General features: G+C 33.6%; 1 protein-coding gene across 5 annotated transcripts in view; it reads right to left on the bottom strand.

The window, feature by feature from the left end:
- LOC132740513 (fibrocystin-L-like) overlaps positions 1 to 23,460 on the bottom strand; it is an 83,649-nt gene that overhangs the window by 48,128 nt on the left and 12,061 nt on the right. For 4 of the 5 annotated variants that reach the window (XM_060728429.1, XM_060728428.1, XM_060728432.1 and 1 more), the window contains exons 2-17: positions 12,342 to 12,419; positions 11,665 to 11,809; positions 10,183 to 10,270; positions 9,467 to 9,524; positions 8,267 to 8,348; positions 7,300 to 7,353; positions 6,856 to 6,978; positions 5,922 to 5,992; positions 4,109 to 4,225; positions 3,759 to 3,845; positions 2,536 to 2,765; positions 2,105 to 2,175; positions 1,602 to 1,764; positions 1,003 to 1,114; positions 631 to 768; positions 29 to 189 (exon numbers count right to left, since the gene is read on the bottom strand). In XM_060728429.1, the coding sequence (XP_060584412.1) occupies positions 29 to 189; positions 631 to 768; positions 1,003 to 1,114; positions 1,602 to 1,764; positions 2,105 to 2,175; positions 2,536 to 2,765; positions 3,759 to 3,845; positions 4,109 to 4,225; positions 5,922 to 5,992; positions 6,856 to 6,978; positions 7,300 to 7,353; positions 8,267 to 8,348; positions 9,467 to 9,524; positions 10,183 to 10,270; positions 11,665 to 11,809; positions 12,342 to 12,419 (1,778 nt within the window). Of the gene's footprint in view, positions 1 to 28; positions 190 to 630; positions 769 to 1,002; positions 1,115 to 1,601; positions 1,765 to 2,104; positions 2,176 to 2,535; positions 2,766 to 3,758; positions 3,846 to 4,108; positions 4,226 to 5,921; positions 5,993 to 6,855; positions 6,979 to 7,299; positions 7,354 to 8,266; positions 8,349 to 9,466; positions 9,525 to 10,182; positions 10,271 to 11,664; positions 11,810 to 12,341; positions 12,420 to 19,305; positions 19,485 to 23,460 lie in introns of those variants that run through there. The other variant, XM_060728430.1, reaches the window with a different exon arrangement.

The raw sequence follows: 23,460 nt of genomic DNA, 5'->3' as shown, positions 1-23,460 counted from the left end.
CGTATGTCTCATTTATTCTTTCAAATACCTTTGGTGCAAATTCAGCTTTCTGTAACGGGTCATAGCTTAGCAGTGGGCCGGGTGTGTCCACAAACTGGAAGGCGAAATCCAAGTTGTTTGATTTGCCTTGTGTAAGATACTGCACGGTATAACCCGATGATTGATCTGTTCCCAGGAGTGGGATGTTGCCTTAAAAATAAAATCAAAAATACATTAATCATAATTATGCAAAAGAAAAGTCTAAGTCTTCCACGCTGCATGCCTTTGTTTTATGTAAAGCAAAAAATAGTGAATATATTTTATAGTTTTCATTTAATAAAATTAATAAAAATCCAAAAGCGACGCAAATGTTTACATGTTTTATTCAAATATGACACATACATGTTATTTTCCCCTAACAATTAAAGTACTTATGTATCACATAAATACGGAGTAGAAAATTTTACCAGACACGGACGGTGGTGCTTTTCCGTGATTTTCACAACTGTTATAAGAAGAAAAAACCATGGCAGTCATATCATCAGAAAATCCATTTATTCCGTAATTGTTTTTACCAGAGGAATAAATATTGATAAATCTATTACGCTCTACAATTCTAAGCAATGTTTAACAAAATACACATGTTCATACCTCTTGTGGATTCAAATGTGACGTCAACACAACTGGCCCCATCTCTGGCGACAACAAAATTTTCAGTTGCTGTTTTGAAAGGGAGATTATCTAAAGCTGTTTTTATTGCAGTAACATCGCCGCTTAAATCAACAAGTACTGAAAAAAATAACTACATATCATGTCAAGTCGATACAGCATTGTTGTAGGTAATTGATAAAAAATGTATGTCGGTTAGTGATTGCAGAGACTAATGATACATGTATCTCCATTTGTACTTGTGTAAAGTCAAGTATTTCATTTCATACCAAGAAACTCCCCGCTGGTATGTTTAACTAATGCTTTATTTGACCGAAAAAAAGCATGTTAAATTTAAATGGTACGAGGACTTACCCGTGTATGCGCCGTATAATCCAAGTCTAACGATTTCATTGCCACCATCAATGCAAACCTTCTGTTTTGTGTTTACCGGTGTTGTTTGCGAAAGGTCCGTAAATTTCAGTGTCTAGAACAGTTTAGATGGAAAAAAATGAAAATAAATCGTTAACAATTCGTTGACAAATCTGAATCAATAAATGCAAGAAAAATGTAACGAAATTCAAAGTGTAAAAAGGCTATATATCTTGAGGTATTTGAGCAGCGTCACGACAAAACCAACATAATGGGTTTGCGACCAGCATGGATCCAGACCAGCCTGCGCATCCGTGCAGTCTGATCAGGATCCATGCTGATCGCTATCAGCTTGTTTCCTTGCTATAGGGTCTGTAAGCGAACAGCATGGATCCAGATCAGACTGCACGGATGCGCAGGCTGGTCTGGATCCATGCTTGTCGCAAACCCATTATGTTGGTTTTGTCGTGACGCGGCTCATCTAATTATTGTTATATAATTATAATATCATTTTAATAAAAGATATTGACATTCCTCAAATTTCTGTCTACATTTTTCTAAAATAATAGTTGTTCAAATTATATGTAATAACAATAACTTACAAAGTTTTCGTACTGGACTGTGGAATTTATAACAAGTTTCTGGATTTCTGGTAGACTGTTACTTGTTTCGTTTGGCAAGGCAGTAGAGTTGCGGAAAAATGCCCTTATTTGCACGCAAGATGTATCAACCGTACCAGGTTGACCGACAACGACCATTTTCACTCTATTGCCAAATAAAATGAAGTATTTGAATAGATAAGGTATATAAATAGATAACGTGCTCTGTATTAGAGTGAATATATCTATTTTCCATTTTTTTAATCTTATACATTTAATTTAGCACGACTGGAGCATTGCTAATAACACAATGAACATTTATATACGCATATCACGAGTTGTTTATGACGTCAAATACTCGGAAGCCAGAAAAAAAACCTTTACGCAAGTCACGAAGGCTTTATGACGTCAAACACGGAGGCCAGAGAATACCATGCACTTCCAAAGACAGAAATGACAGTAAAAAGACTGCGTTTTAAAGTAAACATAAGAGATATTGTACAAACTTTTGGTCTAGTTCAAGAGTTTTTCTGCCAGCATATTTCCAAGTACTGCCAGTTGTTTCCACACCGGCGTCCTTTAAATGTAAATTAAACATAATTTATCACACACATATATATATTTCACATAGCCTTTTAGTTAAATAGTAAATGTGATAGTTTTATAATGCCATTTTGATACATTGTGTAAATAAGTAAAGTGTAAATATGACATGCCATTTCACTTTATTTATGGAAAATATTGAGAGACTTTGAACGTTAACGAAATACGTTTGATCGCCAAGTACTAAGTACCTTGCTTAAAGAAAAGTACTAGCTCTGTTTCAAAATTTTTTTTATTTCTTTACTGTTTTAATGAATACAATGGCTTTGTTTTTTTTTGTGTTGTTTTTTTAAACATACGATATAAAAAAGTAGTAAATAATTGAAGTACGCACGTCATCGATATAAATTTTTGCCCCTTCGTCTCCCCAGATGTTGAAATCCCAGTTTCCGGCGCCTGGGCAATCAAATATAAACCTCATTCTGGTCCATTTATTAGTGAGTGGAGCACAATATTTTGTCTCGTCGTGCCATTCCACCCCGCTAGCGGTCACTGTCGTGTCACGTGCCTCCTCATACGTACTGAAGGAGCTATCAAACGTTTCGACAAGAGCTCCGCGATTTCCTTTAAAATGAAATGTTAAATTTTTAATATCACTGGTATAACTGCCTTAAACATTAACAACCTTCCTGCTTATATGCGTTGGGACATTTTATTTGGACCACGTGAGTAAAAAGTGAAAGTCATTCCCCTTAGTGCTGGAAGGTTAAGGTAGGTAGTGGGCTAGGGAGTTGGGTATGTGGTAGAGTAAGGTAATCCGTTTATAATCATCCGGTGATGTGTATATGAGCCGCGTCACGACAAAATCAACAAAGTGGGTTTGCGACCAGCATGGATCCAGACCAGCCTGCGCATCCGCGCAGTCTGATCAGGATCCATGCTGTTCGCTTACAAACCCTATTACAACTGGAGAAATTGATAACGAACAGCATGGATCCTGATCAGACTGCGCGGATGCGCAAGCTGGTCTGGATCCATGCTGGTCGCAAACGCACTATGTTGGTTTTGTCGTGACACGGCTCATATAAACGTGCTACTGTGTAACTACCCTTAATCGATATTTATTGTATATGTTGATAAACTAAAATGTTGACTAAGAGCCGTCAAACACATCACCGGATGATTATAAACGGATTACCTTACTCTACCACATACCCAACTCCCTAGCCCACTACCTACCTTACCCCATACCCAACTCCCTAGCACACTACCTACCCTACCTTACCCTACCCCATACCCAACTCCCTAGCCCACTACCTACGTTACCCAACACCACCTGGTCAGTTAAGACACTTGCTTGTTATATTCATACATACTAATTTAGTAGCAACAGTAAGTACGTATCTTTTACATAAATTCCAACAAAGTATTGAAAAACACTAGACAAGGGCAGTTACTACAAACATAAATACATTTTAGAATTCCTGCAGTTGCCTACCTTCGATGCCTTTTTTGATCATGTTTATGATTCTCTCAGCAATGTAAATATGGATATTAATGTTAATTGATTTGAACAATAAGAGCAGCAACAAAAATAACAACAACAACAATACATACCAGCATACCAAGCTACGTCTCGTTTAGCAGGTACTTCACAATCTATATATTGACTTCGCTCCAGTTTAATTATGGGACAAACCGCATCTTAAAACAGAAGAAAGTGAAGAACTGCATTAAATTTCTTTAAGGAAATGCATTCACCATCAGCATGTGAATCTTCGGAAGTGTTCGCACATTTCCCAATATATCAAACAAGCTTCAAGATAATAAGGAGACATACAATATATTCCTGAGTACTGCTTAAGACTAGCTTTTTTTATAAATGTGATGCCCTAGGAACTAAAAAAACATCTTTTCTTAATAATTTACACGCTTCGTTGCTTATTCCAGAAAACATAACAAATTACCTCCTACATAAACCCGAGCGTCCGTATATGTATAATTTGCGTCGTATTCACCACCGCTAATTCTTAGTATCGTTCCACCTTCTTCACTTCCGGTGGATGGCGATATTCCGCTTATACCTGTAAAATGGTCACATTCGATAAATCATTGCAATTAACAAGTATAAGCATTTCCAAAAATACTTGGAATCGCCGTTCAGCCATGAATATAGAAATAATATTCCCTTTCTTGCCTAATACTTTATTGCATGTGTTCATTATATAAAGCCAACAAAAATACTTGATTTACTCTACCATTCCGTTCTTGTCAAAATAATTTGACGCGCTCAGTTAGATTCTGCTGGGTCAGAATGTAGGAGATACTCAGTATTGCCCATGAGAAAAATATCACCGTAACTTGACTCGTAGTACAATAAGTTAGGCTTCATGCGCTACTTAATAAGTACGTGCATCAATCGGCAAAAAGAATTAGCTTCTTGCGTAATTAACAACAGTTACTTGCTACTGTGAACATGCTATAAATGGAATTTACGTTATAGACACCTTCGACTGCTTTGCGAAGTTTTTTTCTGAAAGTGACTATAACTGACCTGCTATATGCGATAATGATGCAATAACAATACGCATAGTATTAAACTCGCCCGGAAGAAAGCATTTATAAAGTTATTTTCTTTAAGTGAAAGTTTTTGAAAGAAAACAAAATATACTCATTTTTAGACTCTATCAGAACTGATATGTAGCAAAAAATATTGCAATTTGCTGTGATTATTTTGCAAGAGACTGGTACTGAGTTAGTACATTGATAATGGTATTTTTCAGTTGTACGACTAGGTAACCCGGCAAAACATGGCAATTGGGCGAGCCCATTTTTGCATCCCTCATTGAAGTTTTTGACGTCCATTTTTGTTATCATGTGATACTGAATTATCTGCTTTGATTGGCTAAAGGCAGGCGGTGTACAGGTAAAACTGTTCAAATCTTGTCAATTGTATATATCCATTATTGCATTGTATATTATTCTTTAATTTTATCCCAAAATATGTTGGTTTCTTTGTAGATCAGCAATTTTTTTCATTTCAAATATGTACAATTTAATTCTAGCAAAATTCGATAAGTTTTAGTTTTATAAAACAAAGAATTGGAAATCAGGATCATTTGATCCTGATCCTGATCTTTTCTTTCTGAACATGGGTCAGAAAAATAACGAAAACGCCATTAATAGATCATTCGTAAATATGTTTATGTCTGATATTGATAAACTTATGTAGACTTGAGATAAAATTCTGTTTTCATTCGTACTAAAATACACAATATTGAAGATGACCTGTATTAATTGCATATCGAATCATATCCGTTCAGGGTAAAAAAGTTAAAAAATGTTGGTTGTACGACAATAAATGGAACGTGTCACTCTTAACATGTCGGGAAAATTGCAGTCAGTTTTCCAATTTTCTCAATAATTAAACAGATTGATACCTAAAATACGATAATGTTATCGGCGCCTTGTCGAGAACCAAGCCTTATGCAAAGGTTTGGTTAATCACATGTAAACCCAAAACTAATATGAGCCGTGTCACGACAATACCAACACAGTGGGTTTGCGACCAGCATGGATCCAGACCAGCCTGCGCATCCGCGCAGTCTGATCAGGATCCATGCTGTACGCTATCAGTTTCTCTACTTGTTATAGGGTTTGTAAGCGAACAGCATGGATCCTGATCAGACTGAACGGATGCGCAGGCTGGTCTGAACCACGCTGGTCGCAAACCCATTATGTGGGTTTTGTCATGACGCGGCTCAATTATTTGTTTTCTACCTGTGTAAGACTGGACCACATAACGAACCCCTTTTCTTGAAACTCTGTAGAAGTTGCCACTAAATACACTCCTAAAATAATACAAAACCAGATAATATATTATGTGTCATATTTTCTTATTTTCCATTACAAATTATATAAATAACCATCTTTGCATAATATACTTATTTTGAATGTCTGTATATTATATGATAGTAGGATAGGTGCGGCAGAATGATGATCAATACGAAAACAAAAACTACATAGCCTGTTTAGACCACATTCGTCCATGAATAAAATTCATATATTAATAATTTATTTAGTTGTGATGTCCTTAGGTATAGCATTGTCTATTGCTCTTACAGCTCTGAGCGCATGTTGAAGACGTTAATGCGTGGTAGAGACACGGTTTTACATTAGAATGCGGTGAAAATCTTCATTTAACTTTGCGACAATTGACCATAGATTAGTTTCAATTAATCTTAGATTTGCGACCATTGACCTTAGATTTGCGACAATTGACCTCAGATTTGCGACAATTGGCCTTAGATTTGCGACAATAGACCTTTGATTCTATTTTGGCGATACAGTCTGCTGTAGCTTTATATAAGACATTGAGGCGTTATAATGGCGACCCTATACGGTAGCCCAAGTTTGATCTCAAAGTGAAAGCCATCCCATCACTCTGCTTTCATTACGATCCCTATAAGTCTACTTGCAATGTCACTGCACAAATCTTAGCAATATTGGACGCCTTAAGATTGCCATGAAATAACGGCCCTAGTGCGGCAATCTCTCGGGAATATTTTCATTTTGTTTTCCAAATTTACACCAAGAAATGTACATAAGTCTACATCCGTTCCTCTGTTTAATATATAGCTGTAAACAATTCAACCTTGTTAATATATGTGATATGGCTCTGAAAGAATTGAATATATAAAATATTATGACTCACCCTCCGTACGGAGCAGTTATTATTATTCTTGGTTCAAAACCTCCAACAAAACTTTTCTCGACTTTACACTGTATTGTGCCTTTGTTTGTACCTGTAGGCTCCGAGTCCATTTCAAGTTTGTAACTAAAATATAGAATACACTTTAACTGATAATTTCCTATAACCTTGACCTTGGAGGTACAAAAAATTATGATAAGACCCTCATTTTCTTAAGCATTGGTTGACAGTGAATTATTTGTCGACAGTGAATTCAAATATCGTTATTACTTAAAATCTGTGCAATCACTACAGATTACATTTTAGTTTAGATAATTTCGATAAAATATTTACGTTGTTTTATGGTGAAACGAAATGATTCAGATAAGTCCACCGTTTATGGCGTTACAAAATTAGTTGCTTTCTTGAAAGAATTGCAATGTTCTTACAGACATTATTTATACTTACAACTCATCTTTAGCTTTGTAGGGGTCGCATCCTTCTCCCTTTGCCCCATACAATCTAAAAATAGAAAAAAAATCTATTTGTATTGTAGTCAGTAAATGTTTCAAATTGTTCATGTGAATGGGTTTTTCTGCGGATATAATGTATGTCCCATGTTTGGCGCCAAATTTCACAGTGTAACATACATGTGCAGTCTGTTGAAATCTTCGGAATACCGTTCAGCGACTCTACGTGCTAAGCTTCCCGGTTGCTTTAAAGATCCTGTAACACAATTTTTCCATGGCTTTATTTAAAAAATATGATGCTCAAATTAAAATTTGTCAATATTTTAAGTTCCAATAAGCATTATTTATAAAGGTATTTCCCAATTTAACATTTCATGTAAATAAAGGAAGGTAATTAGAAATTTATTTTCTGTAAATTCTAAGTCAAATTTTCCAATAAGAAATGAGTGCATGTAATTTATTGATTAAATATAATGTGCACAAATATTTGCGGTACACATTTTTACATATTCTTCGATATTTGAAAATTGTTTTATTTGCATTATTATATACATATATAAGTTTTTGCAAGTGTGGTATACGCACAGTCACAATATCAATCACATTTTCCTTTATTAGTTAGTAAACATTTTGATAGCGTAGCCCTGGAATAAGCTTCTTAATTTGAACATCATTTTAGAATAATTATAATGTGAACAGTTCTTAGTAATATGGTTGTTTCAAGGTAAAGCTATCGTTTTATATATATACACGTGTTCAATATGATACATATATACATATCTATAAAAGATTTATAGTGTCAGGCCAGGCCACCGGTAATATTGTTGAAGGGAGGGCACCAAGGCAAGACAAAATGTAATTTTGTTTTAACTTTTGACATTTTCTATCTAATGTTTGATGAGTATCAATGTGACATGTTTTTATATAAATACATTATATTTTGATTAAACATTAGCATTTAATACCTTAGTATGTTGTTAGTGGCGACCTGGTTGCTTCCATAAACAGAGGTAAATATCTGTCCGTGCATATCAAGTAAAATCTTGCCTGAAAGAGAAAAATCAGACGATTCATAATCGTGTCATTGTGGTGTAAACATTATCATTTCATAAATCATTTCTAAATGTCAAACAATTAAATACAAAGATGTAAAAGCATTCATTGATAATAGGAAAAAATTATAAGTGACGGGTAAGTCAGCACCCTCGAAAGTTACAAATTCTAATAAAGTTCAAGTAACGTTCACCTCCTTTGATATGATAAACCGTTATGGAAAGTGTTTGTTTTTATATGTTATACTAATATTCATTTAAGTAGATGCCTTAACTAGTCAAGGACGAAAGTCTGTGTTGGGTGACGAAGGAGTTAGTATTTAATGTAAACATTTGTGTATTTCCAGATAAATTATTAATATTGCCAAACGTGACTATAAAATTGAAAGATTTGCAAAATGTATCGGTCAAATGTACAAAATACGTTTCATGTTGCAAAAATAGGTCGCTGAGGCATCATAGTCATAAGTTATCCTAGTGAGCAAATGACATGTATTGCTTCCGAGAACAAATGTAAGCTTGTGACCTTTCGGCATAATTTGTCAGTGCCTGTGTGCTGCAAGAGGTCAAGAAAGGTTTTTATGTGTGTCCAAGAAAACTATAAAACATCCATATGACCCTTGTTGTGTTTCTGTACCTTATGTCAGGTTAGGGTTTGGCCAGTGTCACCAACATAGTAAATGATGGCTAGAAATAGAACATGTTTTTCTGTCGGTGAAGTTCAAAAGTTCACTGTTTTTCTGTTACTAAATAGATTAAGGAGCAAATGATTCGCAGTGAGTAGCGTAAGTCAGTCGGATAAGAATACTCCTGGTTAGCCAAAAATTTTTCTTTTACGTTGTATTAACCATTTGAGCCGCGTCACGACAAAACCAACATAATGGGTTTGCGACCAGCATAGATCCAGACCAGCCTGCGCATCCGCGCAGTCTGATCAGGATCCATGCTGTTCGCTATCAGTTTCACTACTTGTTATAGGGTTTGTAAGCGAACAGCATGGATCCTGATCAGACTGCGCGGATGCGCAGGCTGGTCTGGATCCATGCTGGTCGCAAACCCAATATGTTGGTTTTGTCGTGACGCGGCTCATTTGTAGTCCAAATCGTAACTTACCAACTTCTCCACTAAAAGGCGTGATTGAAGTAATCTCCGGGGTTGCCCATCGCCTTGGCTTTGAAAGAAAAACATATAATAACGTAATATGGAAGTTAATGGAAAGATTTGTTTATTTATGACATAAGATATTGACTAGTTGTAAAATATGTAATTCTGTCTATTAAGTTATTATATAAGATTTGTTTGATATTTGTTATCAAGCAACCATAATGATTTGAACATGTCACTAGTGCATATTCAGGACATCCATTTTCGGAGAGTTCGAACGGATCTTATACTTTAATTGTTTATTTTCAGCCTTTATTATTTAAACTGTTTTAAATATAAATGAACTAATCCAAATTTAAATCAGGGCAACTAAACCACAGAACATTTTTTTCATTGTTGATTAATAATGATACTATAATAATATATAAAATGTCTGTATCATAAGCATATCGTTAGTACAGGTCTACGTCTTAAATACACCCCAGCACCTTTACTTATAAAGTATCTATATACAAAACGGTAAATGAGAGCTATAGGCTCGTGTAGAAAATGATGTGTTTACATGCATATTATACATTTACAAAACAAGGGCGCAGGGTATATAGATGTTTCGCCTTAGAGTATACTATAATATAATGTAGTATGATATAATGACAAGGAAAATTAGCACAATTTCATTGTTGTTTTTGTTATTATATTCAGGTGTTTAGGTCAGAATTTCTTACCGTAAATGTACACCAACTACATATGTCTGTCACAACATTCCCGTCAACAGTCACGTACAGTGAATAAGCAGTGTTGTATGTTAATCCCCTGAAATATAATTGAGCCGCGTCACGACAAAACCAACATAATGGGTTTGCGACCAGCATGGATCCAGACAAGCCTACGCAGTCTGATCAGGATCCATGCTGTTCGCTATCAGTTTCTCTACTTGTAATAGTGTTTGCAAGCGAACAGCATGGATCCTGATCAGATTGCGCGGATGCGCAGGCTGGTCTGGATCCATGCTGGTCGCAAACCCATTATGTTGGTTTTGTCGTGACGCGGCTCATATAGGTAAAAAAAGGTAAAAATGCTATTCTGCTTTTTACATTGTCATCGTTTTATAATAGTGCTGTAAACCAGGAAAATAATTTTTTTCATGGCGCTTGTGGGAGGATAAGCAGGATAGTTTTTTCCTTCGTACATAAACATATTCATACCAACCCTTATAACATCAACATCAGAGATAACGAGCTTTTATGGAATGGTTTAGCATATCTGTTGAGAATTAAGTACATGTAATATATATTACGTTTATAATTTATCACGTTTAAAAATAAATAAATAAAGGTTGTTTTGCTCTTGTTTTTTTTGTTGTTGTTTTCAAAAATATGCACATTATTTTGAAATATTTAAAACGGAAATTTCCATGCTCTTTTGTTTCATTTCGATATATTGACTGGTGCTTTGCCAGTGCAAACTTAAAACTTTAAATAACAGGGCACCGACGTATATGACAGAACTGATAACTTTATCCGACAACAAAATATATAACTTAAGATCTAGGTCACGGAAAGATATTGTATTATGGACAAGACCTAAAACAAATTATATTAAAGACACATTTTCTTATTATGGCATGAACATTTGGAACAATATACCTTTAAATATTCGTAATGTTAATAACCTTAAATGTTTTAAAGAAAAATACAAAGCATATCTTGATGTTCATATGAATGAATGAGTGAGTGAATGAATGAATGAATAAATATATGAACGAACGAATGAACGAACGAACAAATGATGCTATATACATATATGTTTAAACAAAAATTGTTGAGTGCCTGTCGAAAGTATATGAGTTGTATTATTCTAAAAATTACATATTATACATTCATTTTTCTACCTATGCATGTCCTGCTGTTGTTGTTGTTTTCTTTTTCAGAAGGCCACTTTGGAAATAAGATATATATGATTGTTATTGTATGTTCTTAATGTGTAACCTTCTTTAAATAAGGATATTATTATTATTATTATTATTATTATTATAGTGCCCCTGTTAGTTTATCAATGACCTTTCATACTGTTTTTAAATCACAACTGACTTGAATCCAGTTATATGTTTTATTTATGTTCTCATTTAGGTTTGTAAGTGCCTAATACAAAAAGTTAAATTCATGGTGTTCCAACATAGTATTTAGAAGATTTTATAGCACACTTACTTTGGCGTATAGCAAACGATTTGGGTTTGCGTGCAGTCATTTGGATGAATTTTGCAGACGTGAGTCTCCTTTTCCGCAAGTAGGGTCACTTTATTTCCCAAGTTTTCCTGTCCGGCACCATAACTAAATTGATTCGCAGAAAACCCTGCAAAATCACATACAAATATAATTGTTTTCCCATGTATCAAAAGATAGAATGTCGAATGACGAATAAAATAACAAATTAAAGTATTTAAATCAAGTATGCTCTTTTTACGCTTACATTTATTTACAAAAGCAAAAAATAAAGCTGTTGCACTCTTTTGAACAGAACATTAATCGCATAGAGCTGGTCGGGAATAAACTTAACTTTATCAATGTACCAATCTTTTCCTACTCACTGCTAGTACAACAAATTAATATTCATTCACAAAAGCAACATTCATTCATTTATTCATTCGTTTGTTCGTTCGTTCGTTCTTTCGTTTGTTCGTTCGTTCATTTAGTTTTCAAAGCTTCCTTCAGTCAGGTTCACAACAAACCACAATAAAGATACGGCTTAACAGTGACATACGATTTGTAATCTTATCTTTAAACATAAGTGTTTGATTCCAAACAGGAGCATTCATTGTAAGTTAAAGAGAAAAGCAAATTACAATACGATTCATTTCAAATCTGATATACATTCGAACACTCACCTTGACCGCTAAGGGTTATCTTTACGTCACCACCTGCACCGCCCCATGTTTGAGAAAGCTTTGTAACTTTCGAAGCAGCTGAAATATAAATAAATATAAATAAGAATATTAACTAGTACTGTTAGCCTATAAGGTTAAGGCCTCCGCCTTAAAGGTTCGAGCCCCACGTGGAGCGTTAATTGAAGGAAGAATTGTTCTTGAGGACTCGTTCCGAAATGACCGCTTCGTAATTAAAATGAATGGTTACCTATTTCTATCCGCCTGGCGCCTGACATAGTGGTAGCAGATAGGAGGTGCATTGTATGCACGCAAAAAGTGTCTCATAAGTCAGAAAGTGCTGACCTTTTCAGTAGGAGTGACACAATAATAAAAAAGACCTTTACCTTTTGTATTAACACCATTTAGGTTATTTCAATGCTTAAGTACATGTAGTACCTTTCCCAGAGCAAATGTAGCTTGCCTTTATCGGACCAATGTATTGGCCAGGTGTTGTTCTTTACAAAAATTTAATACATTGCGATTCATTCAGAATTCAAAAGGCTTTTTAAATAAACAAACAGTGTTGATTTAGATTCTTCACACAAATAACCCATGTATTGACTTTCTGTGATTTTTTTGTACTTTAAATTTGTATTTTTATATAAGCAAAACTGAATAATAAGCAAATTGATTTTTCATTATGTTTCAAATGATAAATAATAATACAAATAAACCCCATAAATATCTTCTTTGTTCCATTTGTTTGTATATACGGATGTGACATGATCCAAATTTTAAACATCTATTTTAATAAGATTAAATTGAAAGGAAAACATAGAATTGTTATAGCTTTTATTTAGGCAAACACAGCTTTCTACAAACATAGCCATTTAAAAACAACTAGAATTGTTTAGCTTTCTAAATACAAATTATCAAGTACAATTATGAATCAAGAGAAAGTGTTCTATTGGTGAGATTTGTGCTCGGTACAGTTAAAAAAAATGTCGCAATACCAAAGTCTTATATCAACATTATTTATTGTGCTTCATTTTCTATTTGTAATATTGCAAAATATCAATACAATATAATACATTGACATATGTTACAATTACGTTTATTTGGTGAAAACTTTAAACATAATTTTGTTTTTAAATCAACATCGACTAATACTATTATACCTACGACAGCTTCAAAATAATGTTACGATAAATAGAAGAAGTGATGTTAACAATAAAAGAAGTATTTTTTTGTTGTTTAATTAAAAGTTAAAAAAGACTCACTGCACGAAATGATATCTAAAAACTCATAAAGTGATAAATAAATGACATATGTCTGGTATATTGGGTATATACCTATCTACTGCATGCTACTGTAAGATATCATTAAATCCATTCGCCATGTTTCGAATAACATCTTTTTTTATCTTTCTAATTAAATTCATATCATGATTTTTTTTCTAATATACTTATACTTTTTCTAGTGAATTGAACTAGCTAGAAAAACAAAACTTTCTCACTAATGTGAAAGGTCCTTAACAAGTATAACCCGTGTTCTAGTTTCTTGAGAAAATATATTTATAATAATGAAATTAACCCTTTATCCTGAAATAGGAACATAATATGTTCTATAATAATCATCAATACATTACAAACACATGTTTGTCATAACTACCCTAGTGAAGAATTCCTCGGTCACATTTGCATTTATAATTAGTGATATATATTCATTATTCTTATATTTATAGACAAACTGAAATCGAATGTTTTCAAACACCTTTTAGATAACAATACAAAAGACATCAAACATGTATATGGTTCATTGGTCAAACATACTATTCGCTTCGGGTTTGATTTATGGTCACTTTGAGATCCGTTTAGATAGCTTTTTTTCTTGTCGATTTATTGATATGTACCCCGTAACGAGAAGAAAACTATACTGAATAATTGATTAAAATTTAGAACAGTGTCATTCGGATATTTTGTAATTATTGATTTTGTTCAATTATTTGACACTGTTGAAATTACAAAGGTGAAATTGTTTGATAGTAGGCAGCACTAAAAGACCCTTGACACGCGCACTAAAACTGTACTAATAAATATGTACATTCTGATTATGTTCTATTTTATTGATTAATTACAAAGTATGCTCTTCATTTTATTGAATAGTAACATAATATGTTCTTTTTTATTGAAAAACAAATTATGTTTTATTTTATTGAATAGTGACATATTTTCTATTTCATTGGACAATTGCAAAGTATGTTCTATATTATTGAATGAAAACAAAGTGTGTTATATTCTAATGAATATAAACAAAATTTGTTCTGTTCTATTAAATGATAACAGAGTGTGGTCGATTTTATTGAATAATAACTGGAGTTGTTCTATTTAATTTTATAATATTAGTACTTGCATAAATGCTGTTTTTGTGTGAATACATCTGAGAATGTTTCTTAATTGAAAATTTCACTCATTACATGTCTTTTAATGTTTCTTAAACCGGTGCTGGGCGAGGGTGCGTTCACAGTAGCTTGCAAATTCCGCGACCGCCAATGAACAGGCACAATCAAACCGAGTATGCTATTATATTCAATTTTGCCTTTCAGGACGCTCTTATACTCTCTACGTTTGTGTGTAATTTATGTCGTACAAACGGCCATGATGCGATTGTAAAATAGTTTTGTTGCTTTTATCTTTTACTTGTTATTTCTAGTATTCAAAATAGTGCAGTCAATTTTAAGTCTTTATTTTCATTTGGCTAGCAAAATAGATCCAATGAGTTTTCATTTCACTTTTATCTGAAAAAATGTCTCTGTTTGTAATACGCAAAATATACGAGCCGTGCCATGACAAAACCAACATAGTGCGTTTACAGACCTTATAACAAGTAAATAAACTGATAGCAAACAGCATGGATCCTCATCAGACTGCGCGGATGCGCAGGCTTGTCTGGATCTAAGCTGGTCGCATACCCATTATGTTGATTTTGTCATGACGCGGCTCAATTACTTTGTTCTCCAATATCTGCTTTAACTTATATACGAGGTGTTCAATTTATCATAATGGTAAAAATAGAACCAATTAGGAATCTAAAGTTTCTTTTGTTTTTGGTTTGCCGAACATCAAAATAGCAAATCATTCGTCCAAGAAATGTGTCCTACTCTGGTAGAAAAAAATCACATAATTGCGTGTGGCGTGAAGACAAATGCAATCATCTCTTTTGATCAGATCGTATCGCATCTCCATTCGTTTGGTATGTATACTAAATTAATTAGTAATCAATAAGTAATGGTTTGTATTTTACTTTGTTGATTGAACTGATAAGAATACGACAATAATTTAATGCAAACGAAACCATCTCGCCTAATGGACATGTCAGTGTCGAATAAAAAGTAATAATAGAAAAGCGATTGAGTTAATGTAGAAAAGATATCATGCTTTCCTTATGCAACATTCTAAGGGCAAACTACACTAAACAATTAGTGTTTCGCTTGAGAAATAATTCATAAATACTCAATACGGAATCTTTTGGTGTGAATTCTTTTCTTGGTCAGGCTTCCCAAAATAACAGAGACTCGTCACTGTAAGATTCTAACTGTAAATTTAATTTTTGAGACGAACATATTACTTTACCTGGCTTTTAATTAATCGATTTTGGAACGATTTGAACGGATATTTCTGAATTGTAGCCATTTTAATTTTAAAACGATAATTGTCCGATACAGTATTGCAAATGTCTGCGTATTATTCTATCGTTTATTATGTACTATTTGCAAAATGCACAGACGGAACACATGTTAACTCTTCTAGATAATTATGACAATGGTCTTTACGATTCGCTGTATGTCGTTTATTTAAATAACTGAACAAATGACTAAGGTACTATACGACACAATATTCATTGAAAAATAAATTCTTTGGGTCAGGTCTAGTACTGCAAAGAATAGTTGAGCAACGTTGTAAATTACAACTTTCCACTTTGGACAGGCTCAGTCAAACCGACCAAGCAACAGTTTTCATTTTGCCATGATAGGCGGCTTTAAAGGTTTCTATATTTACCATTTCTTTGGGTACGTTTGATGAAATTGCTCACGTTTATTTAAGCTCACACGACAAAGTAAAAAAATGACGGTCTTAAATTACACTTTGCAGTCTACCATTAGACCTTAAAATCTACGCCGTTTTAATGTTATCAAGACTATTGAATAGACCTGGAATTAAGACTATCACTCGCTTTTATAATTAAAATAAAATTTTGTTCAAAACCAGCGTAAATACGATACAGCTCTATTACTTCTTTTATGCCAAAATGAGACTACAAAATATTCTGAACGCATGATATTGATAAGATTGGATTGTTAAAAAACAATATAAGAGATATTTTTAATGTCTGATTTATAAAGATAATACTTAAAACAAATTAAACTCACGCATTATTGTGTTAATAATTTTAATAAATTTGATATCTGCCCAAATATTAAATTATGTACACTTAAACGAAAATTTGTTTTATAAACTGTTTGATTGATGTAGCATATCTACTCATATATACATGAATAAAGAAACTAATCTTAATTTTTTTTCTTAGATACCTATATAAATTTGTTACAAAACCGCCACCCAGTATGATTTTGTATGATTTATTAATGAGTACTTTACCCATTAGTCTTTGAAGGTCTTTTACTATCGTGTACTTTAATTTAACGCTTAATTCAGCTAATGGCATACACATCAAATGGAACATTTGTTATAGCGAGAAATGTAAAATTTGATTATATCTACAAGTTTGTAGCATTCTTACTTTTCCAATTCAAGTCAAAAATAATATGCATATGCATTCAATTACTTTTTTCTTTAATTCTTTTGTTGTTAATTTTTGAGTTTTTGTTGTTATTTCTTTTGTAGGTTTTAAGGCCAACCAATACAGTATAGGTAATATTGCGACTTTTCAGCTTAGCTTTTTTGACGTGAGAAGATCTTATGTGCCGTGCCCCCTTGTGCATTATTTCAGGCACAGACGGACAACTGAGTAGAACCACCAACGTTTCGTAAGCTGGCTGGATAGCTTCCTCACGTGAGAAGAATCCGAACACGCTTGCTTGCACGACTCGAACCTACAGTGGTGACAAGCCAGTGGTTTCACTACAACGACCTTAAGACAGGGTACAGTGATTTCTTTTATCTCCTGTGATAAGTTTAAACGGTGATAAACAAACTGAGTTACCGTAAAACGCCTGAATTTTGTCTTAAAGTGACAACAGAAAGATTAGTAAGAAAGCGCAAAAGGAACAACATCATGCAGCTGTTTATTGTATTGAGAAAATGTTTTCTTTTTCCGGGGCCTATTTATGTCATTCATCACTGTCTAAGTTTCAAACATTGGTGAATAAGAATTAAAGATAAATCCAACCTTATGGTTCATTGTTTTGAGAATGTAATGTATTACTTGCATAACTTAAACTTCGGTCACTTTTGCAGATTTGTTCATATGCACCGGAACAAATCATGGAACGTTCAATGAGACCTCTTTTAAATTTGTGTTTTTGTTTGCTAAGCTTACAAACGTAAATACAAGAACAAATGTATAAGTAACATTTTTTCTTTCAATTAAAAAGTTCAGTACAAACATATTTCTAAAACTATTATCTATAGTACAAATATTTTTTAAAAATAGTATCTATATCCATTGATGTAAAATATTTTTATTACAATCTACGTTTACGGTACGCAAACACCTGACATCATAAACTTATGTCTTCAATCTATGAGTAAACTAAACATCCATCGAAATAATTATATTCTTTAGAGATAACCTATAAAAATGCAAATTAGATTATAAATTTAAATTCATCAAGTCCAAAAATAAATCAAGATGATAATTTCAACAAAAAAGAAAGACGATCCTTAATTTCTTAAAAGCAAGTCATATTTCGAATAAAACACCTTATCTGAAATAGCATAGAAAACACATTAAATGTATTTTTGCAAAAGCTAATTTCGAAGCCCAATGGAATCCTGCTGTCTTCTAAATTCACGTTTTAATAGGTTTCACTTGATAACTTCACGAAAGTATTGTTTGTTCAGAGAAGTATAAAAGTCTGAATGAAACACAAACTGTAAATCTTTGTTCGCACCTTTTAAATTCTGATTTTGATGTTATTTTATGTATTTTTCATCAACAATTTGTTTTTCTCAAAATCGTTGTTTCAACCTTTCAAAATGTCTTAAACCAGCACGCCTCCAGATTCATGTTAATTTTCATGAAAATTTATGAAATGTATCAAAAAGTAAAATATTGTGACGAGAACAAATAAAGTAACGTACATATTGCAATCGGCACTTACAATCCAAACAAAACTACCAGAAAGTCGCCAACAAATGCAAAAATAGCCCTTTCTACGTTAGTAACGCAGTACAAATATGGCAATAAAATACTGCAACATCAGTCATAAACCGCACATAACATGAAAAGTATAACTTGGATCTTGAATGTTTTTACCTTTCTTAAAATTTTAGTAAATTTTCCAATAGTGATCTTCTTGATATATTTTGGCTCATCTGTGGCCGTGCAGCTTTAAAAGAACATTATTTCTCAACAAACGTGTGTATGTATTTGCTTTCTGATAGCCTTATAGACGGTCTTGTGCGACTGTGGTTATTTGTGGGGTATGACTGGGTAGCAAAGTTTTTAAAAAAGTTTGAATAAAACATGGACAGTATCACTTACTAAATTATAATATTTTTCAATATTTCTTAAAACATTAAATATCACAATTTTAAGTAAAATTATTAGTTTTTTCCCCATTTAAAGATTGTGTTTGCATTTTGTATTCCTAGATAAACTATGGATTGGCGTTTGGTAATTTTGTTAGTAGCAGAATAAAACAAAAATAGTTCAAAAATTTAATTAAGTACCAACTCGGAAAGCAACCTTTTTTTAGTTATGAACACTATTTTTGTTACAATGCTAGCAGGAAACCACTCACCTGAGCAAACTCCGATATGTATTACAGCTACTGCTACAACTATTGCAATTTTCATAATGCTGTTATATTGTTAATATTTAAACACCATTATACATTTACTGTTGATACAAGATATTAAAATAAAGGTATATCAAACGTTCTGTTTCCTTTGAGTAAAGTTATATAAACTTCTTGTGATGAAAATGTGTCGCACTAATTTCTCCGCATTTAAATTTGATTCTTGCGCGTTTAAAATAGTCCCCGTTAGATAATAGAATTTTTTATCCAATATCGATGCCTTGTAAAATTATAGATCTGCCCAAACGTTTTGTTATTGAATTGATTGACAGTTTAAAATATATATTTCTCTTATCTTGATTCACGTTATTTGTGATGTCAGCAGACATTGATTGGTGATCGATTTTATAGTTCGATCACGCGCTCACAGCTGTATACATTAAAAAAACAGAATGTTTAAACTTTAAAGGCCCATCATGCCTCGGAATTCTTTTTCTTATTTATGTGTACTTTTATAGTTACAAAAGTTTCTCATTGGCCAATAACTTGAACAATCTGTTTCTTCTGTTGCATTTTGGCAATAATTTCAGTTATAGTGTTTGAGTATTTTGTATGGAAGCAAAATACTACTTTTTTACATTACTTTAATTTGATGACAAATAACTTCATAATTAGAGCTACTTTCCTCAGGTTACAAACATCTAATTAAATTTTTTATCTTAAACCATTATTCAAATGGTATACTACTCATGTTTACTTGAGTTTTTATTTTAATTTAATCTTTTCTGGGACATGATATACCTTTAAGGGTGACAATTTTGTTTTTGCCTATATTTTATTGTTAATTTTATAGAAACGTCGCAGAGCTTTACATAACAAGTTTTTTTTTCTTTTTTTTTTCAATTTTAACAGGTCACAATAACACGAAGTTTTTAAATGACATGCATCATCTTTTTTGAAAATATTTATTAAAATTAATATTTTGTATGAATTATTATTAACTTGTTGTTTGAAAATATCAGAAGTTGTGGGTATACAAGAAAAGTGCATCAATTGCAAAACTTGCCTTATTCATTAACAAGCGAGTTATATTGGTTACAATGATTGATGTAGTATATTATTTAACAAATAAAACATGGGCTTGAAGGCAATATGCAAGTTTACGGACTGGTTGGTAAGACTGAGGAAGGTATATGGCCCGAAGCGCAGCTGAGACATGGACATTTTTTAGCATTTTATCACATATCTAATGTAACAAACAAAATATTGTTGTAAATGATATATACTGTGTGTATTTAATGTTATCATTGTACCTGGTGTTGTAGCGTATGTTTTGAATAAAGCTATTTCAATTTGCAACCGTAATATAAATCTTACTTTTAAATTAGATGTGTTAGTTAAAATTATCTGTGTTAAGATCTTTGTCAGTGAAATCGAAAATTCTGAATTTTTTTCATTAAATAATTATTTTCGATAATGTATTTTTTTGTCCGCACAAATTATGCTCCATTCATGTTTTTCTTTTAACTTTAATAGAGAAAAATGATGAAAACAGATGTTTTGAATTAAGATACTTTACAATTATATATGGCGTGTGGTGTGACATGAACGATAGAAACGTTTTTTACATTTTATAATACAAAAGTTTATATGTCAAACATAGCGTTTGTAAATATTTAATTTTAAAAGTAATAATTGGTCAAATGATTGTGTAACTATAGAGACTGGTACACGATTTGATAAAGCTTTAACCAAATAAATATAGTATGTGAGAAGTTAGCAGTTAACAGTGAGCTAAGCAAAAAGGCATTACGATTTATATAGGGAAATCAATAATCTGCTGTTATGCTCAGCTGGGTAAGCAATCTAGCAGAGCATTCCAAAATAAAGTGTAGAAATGCTTTGCTCGTATGCTCAGGTGGGTAAGCAATCTAGCAGGCGATTACTATATAAAGTGTAAAAATTCTCTGCTGGTATGCTCAGCTGGCTAGGCAATCTAGCGAGGCGTTCCAAAATATAGCGTAAAAATGCTCTGCTGGTATGCTCAGCTGGCTAGGCAATCTAGCAGGGCATTCCTAAGTATAGTGTTAAAAATACTCTGCTGTTATACTCAGCTGGCTAAGCAATCTAGCGGGGCATTCCAAAATATAGTGTTAAAAGCTCTGCTGTTATGCTCAGCTGGCTAAGCAATCTAGCGGGACGTTCCAAAATATAGTGTAAAAAATGCTCTGCTGTTATGTTCAGCTGGCTAAGCAATCTAGCGGGGCAATCCAAAATATAGTGTAAAAATGCTCTGCTGTTATGCTCAGCTGGCTAAGCAATCTAGCGGGGCATTCCAAAATATAGTGTAAACATGATCTGCTGGTATGCTCAGCTGGCTAGGCAATCTAGCAGGGCATTCCTTAATATAGTGTAAAAATGCTTAGCTGTTATGCTCAGCTGGCTAAGCAATCTAGCGGGACATTCCAAAATATAGTGTAAAAATGCTCTGCTGAATTGCTCAGCTGGCTAAGCAATCTAGCAGAGCGTTCCAAAATATAGTGCGAAAAATGCTCTGCTGGTATGCTCAGCTAGCTAAGCAATCTAGCAGGGCATTCCTAAATATAGTGTTAAAAATGCTCAGCTGGCTAAGCAATCTAGCAGAGCGTTCCAAAATATAGTGCGAAAAATGCTCTGCTGGTATGCTCAGCTAGCTAAGCAATCCAGCAGGGCATTCCTAAATATAGTGTTAAAAATGTTCAGCTGGCTAGGCAATCCAGCAAAGCATTCTGAAAATTAGTGTAAAAATGTTCTGCCGGAATGCTGAGCTGTCTAGGCAAACTAGCAGGGCATTCTTAAATAAAGTATAAATTTCGTTGGTCTGCAACTGATTATTTTGCACTCGTACACTTTCCGAAATATTTAGTGCCAATGCAGATAATGACATTTTTGACTTCTACGGGACCCTCAAGTGTCTATTTCTTTGGTCTCCGACTGATTCTGGGACGATCGCAGACTTTCAGGAATTTTTGGTGTTAATGCAGATAATGACATTTGTGAATTTTTAGGACCATCCAGAGTCCATTTCGTTGGTCTGCGAATGTTTCTGGAACACTCGCAGACTTTCAGAAATTTTCGGTGCCAATGGAGATAATGACATTTTTACTTCAAAAGGACCCTCCTGAGTCTATTTCGTTGGTCTGCGACTGATTCTGAGTCACTCGCAGACTTTCAGGAATTTTAGTGTCAATGCAGAAAATGATATTTCTGACTTATTGGGACCTTTCTGAATCCATTTTCTTGGTCTGCGACTGATTCTGAGGCACTCACAGACTTTCAGTAATTTTTGATGTCAAGGCAGATAATGACATTTTGTACTTCTAGGGACCATCCAGGGTCCATTTTTTTGGTCTGCGACTTAATCTTGGACAACCACAGACTTTCAGGAATTGTTGGTGCCAATAGAGATAATTACAATTTATGACATTTTTGACCATCCAGAGTCTATTTCGTTGGTCTGCGACTGATTATTGGGCAATTGCAGACTTTCAGGAATTTTTGGTGCTAATGCAGATAATGACATTTTAGGGTAAAAATGCTCTGTTTATGACTAAGGGGTCCTTAAAAGTAAAAAAGTCATGATCTGCAATGGCACTAAACATCCTGAAAGTCTGCGAGTCTCAAAGAATCAGTCGCAGACCCAAGAAATGTACTCTGGCGGTTCCCTAAAAGTCAGAAATGTCATTATCTCCATTGGCATCAAAATTCCTGAAAGTCTGCAAGTGTCCCAAAATCAGTCGCAGACCAGCGAAATGAACTCTGGTGGGTCGCTAAAAGTAAAAAATGTCATTATCTCCATTGGCACCAGAGATTCCTGAAAGTCTGCGAATGTCCCATAATCAGTCGCAGACCATAAAAATGGACTCTGGCGGGTCCCTAGTAGTAAAAATTGCCATCATCTCTATTGGCACCAAACTTTCCTGAAAGTCTGCGAGTGTCCAACAATACGCTGCAGGCCAATGAAATGGACTCTTAAAGGTCCCTAGAAGTCAAAAATATGATTATTTCCATTGGCATCAACCATTCCTGAAAGTCTGCGAGTGTCCAAGGATCAGTCGCAGACGACCAAAATGGACTCTTGAGGGTCCCTAGAAGTCTTAATTGTCAATATCAGCATGG

The sequence above is a fragment of the Ruditapes philippinarum genome, unplaced genomic scaffold (assembly GCF_026571515.1).
Source record: "Ruditapes philippinarum isolate M1 unplaced genomic scaffold, ASM2657151v2 ctg1282_1_1_1_1, whole genome shotgun sequence".
In the NCBI taxonomy this organism is placed as follows: Eukaryota; Metazoa; Mollusca; class Bivalvia; order Venerida; family Veneridae; genus Ruditapes; species Ruditapes philippinarum.
Note: the sequence above shows the minus strand (reverse complement) of the source record. Positions and strands in the feature narration are given on the sequence as shown.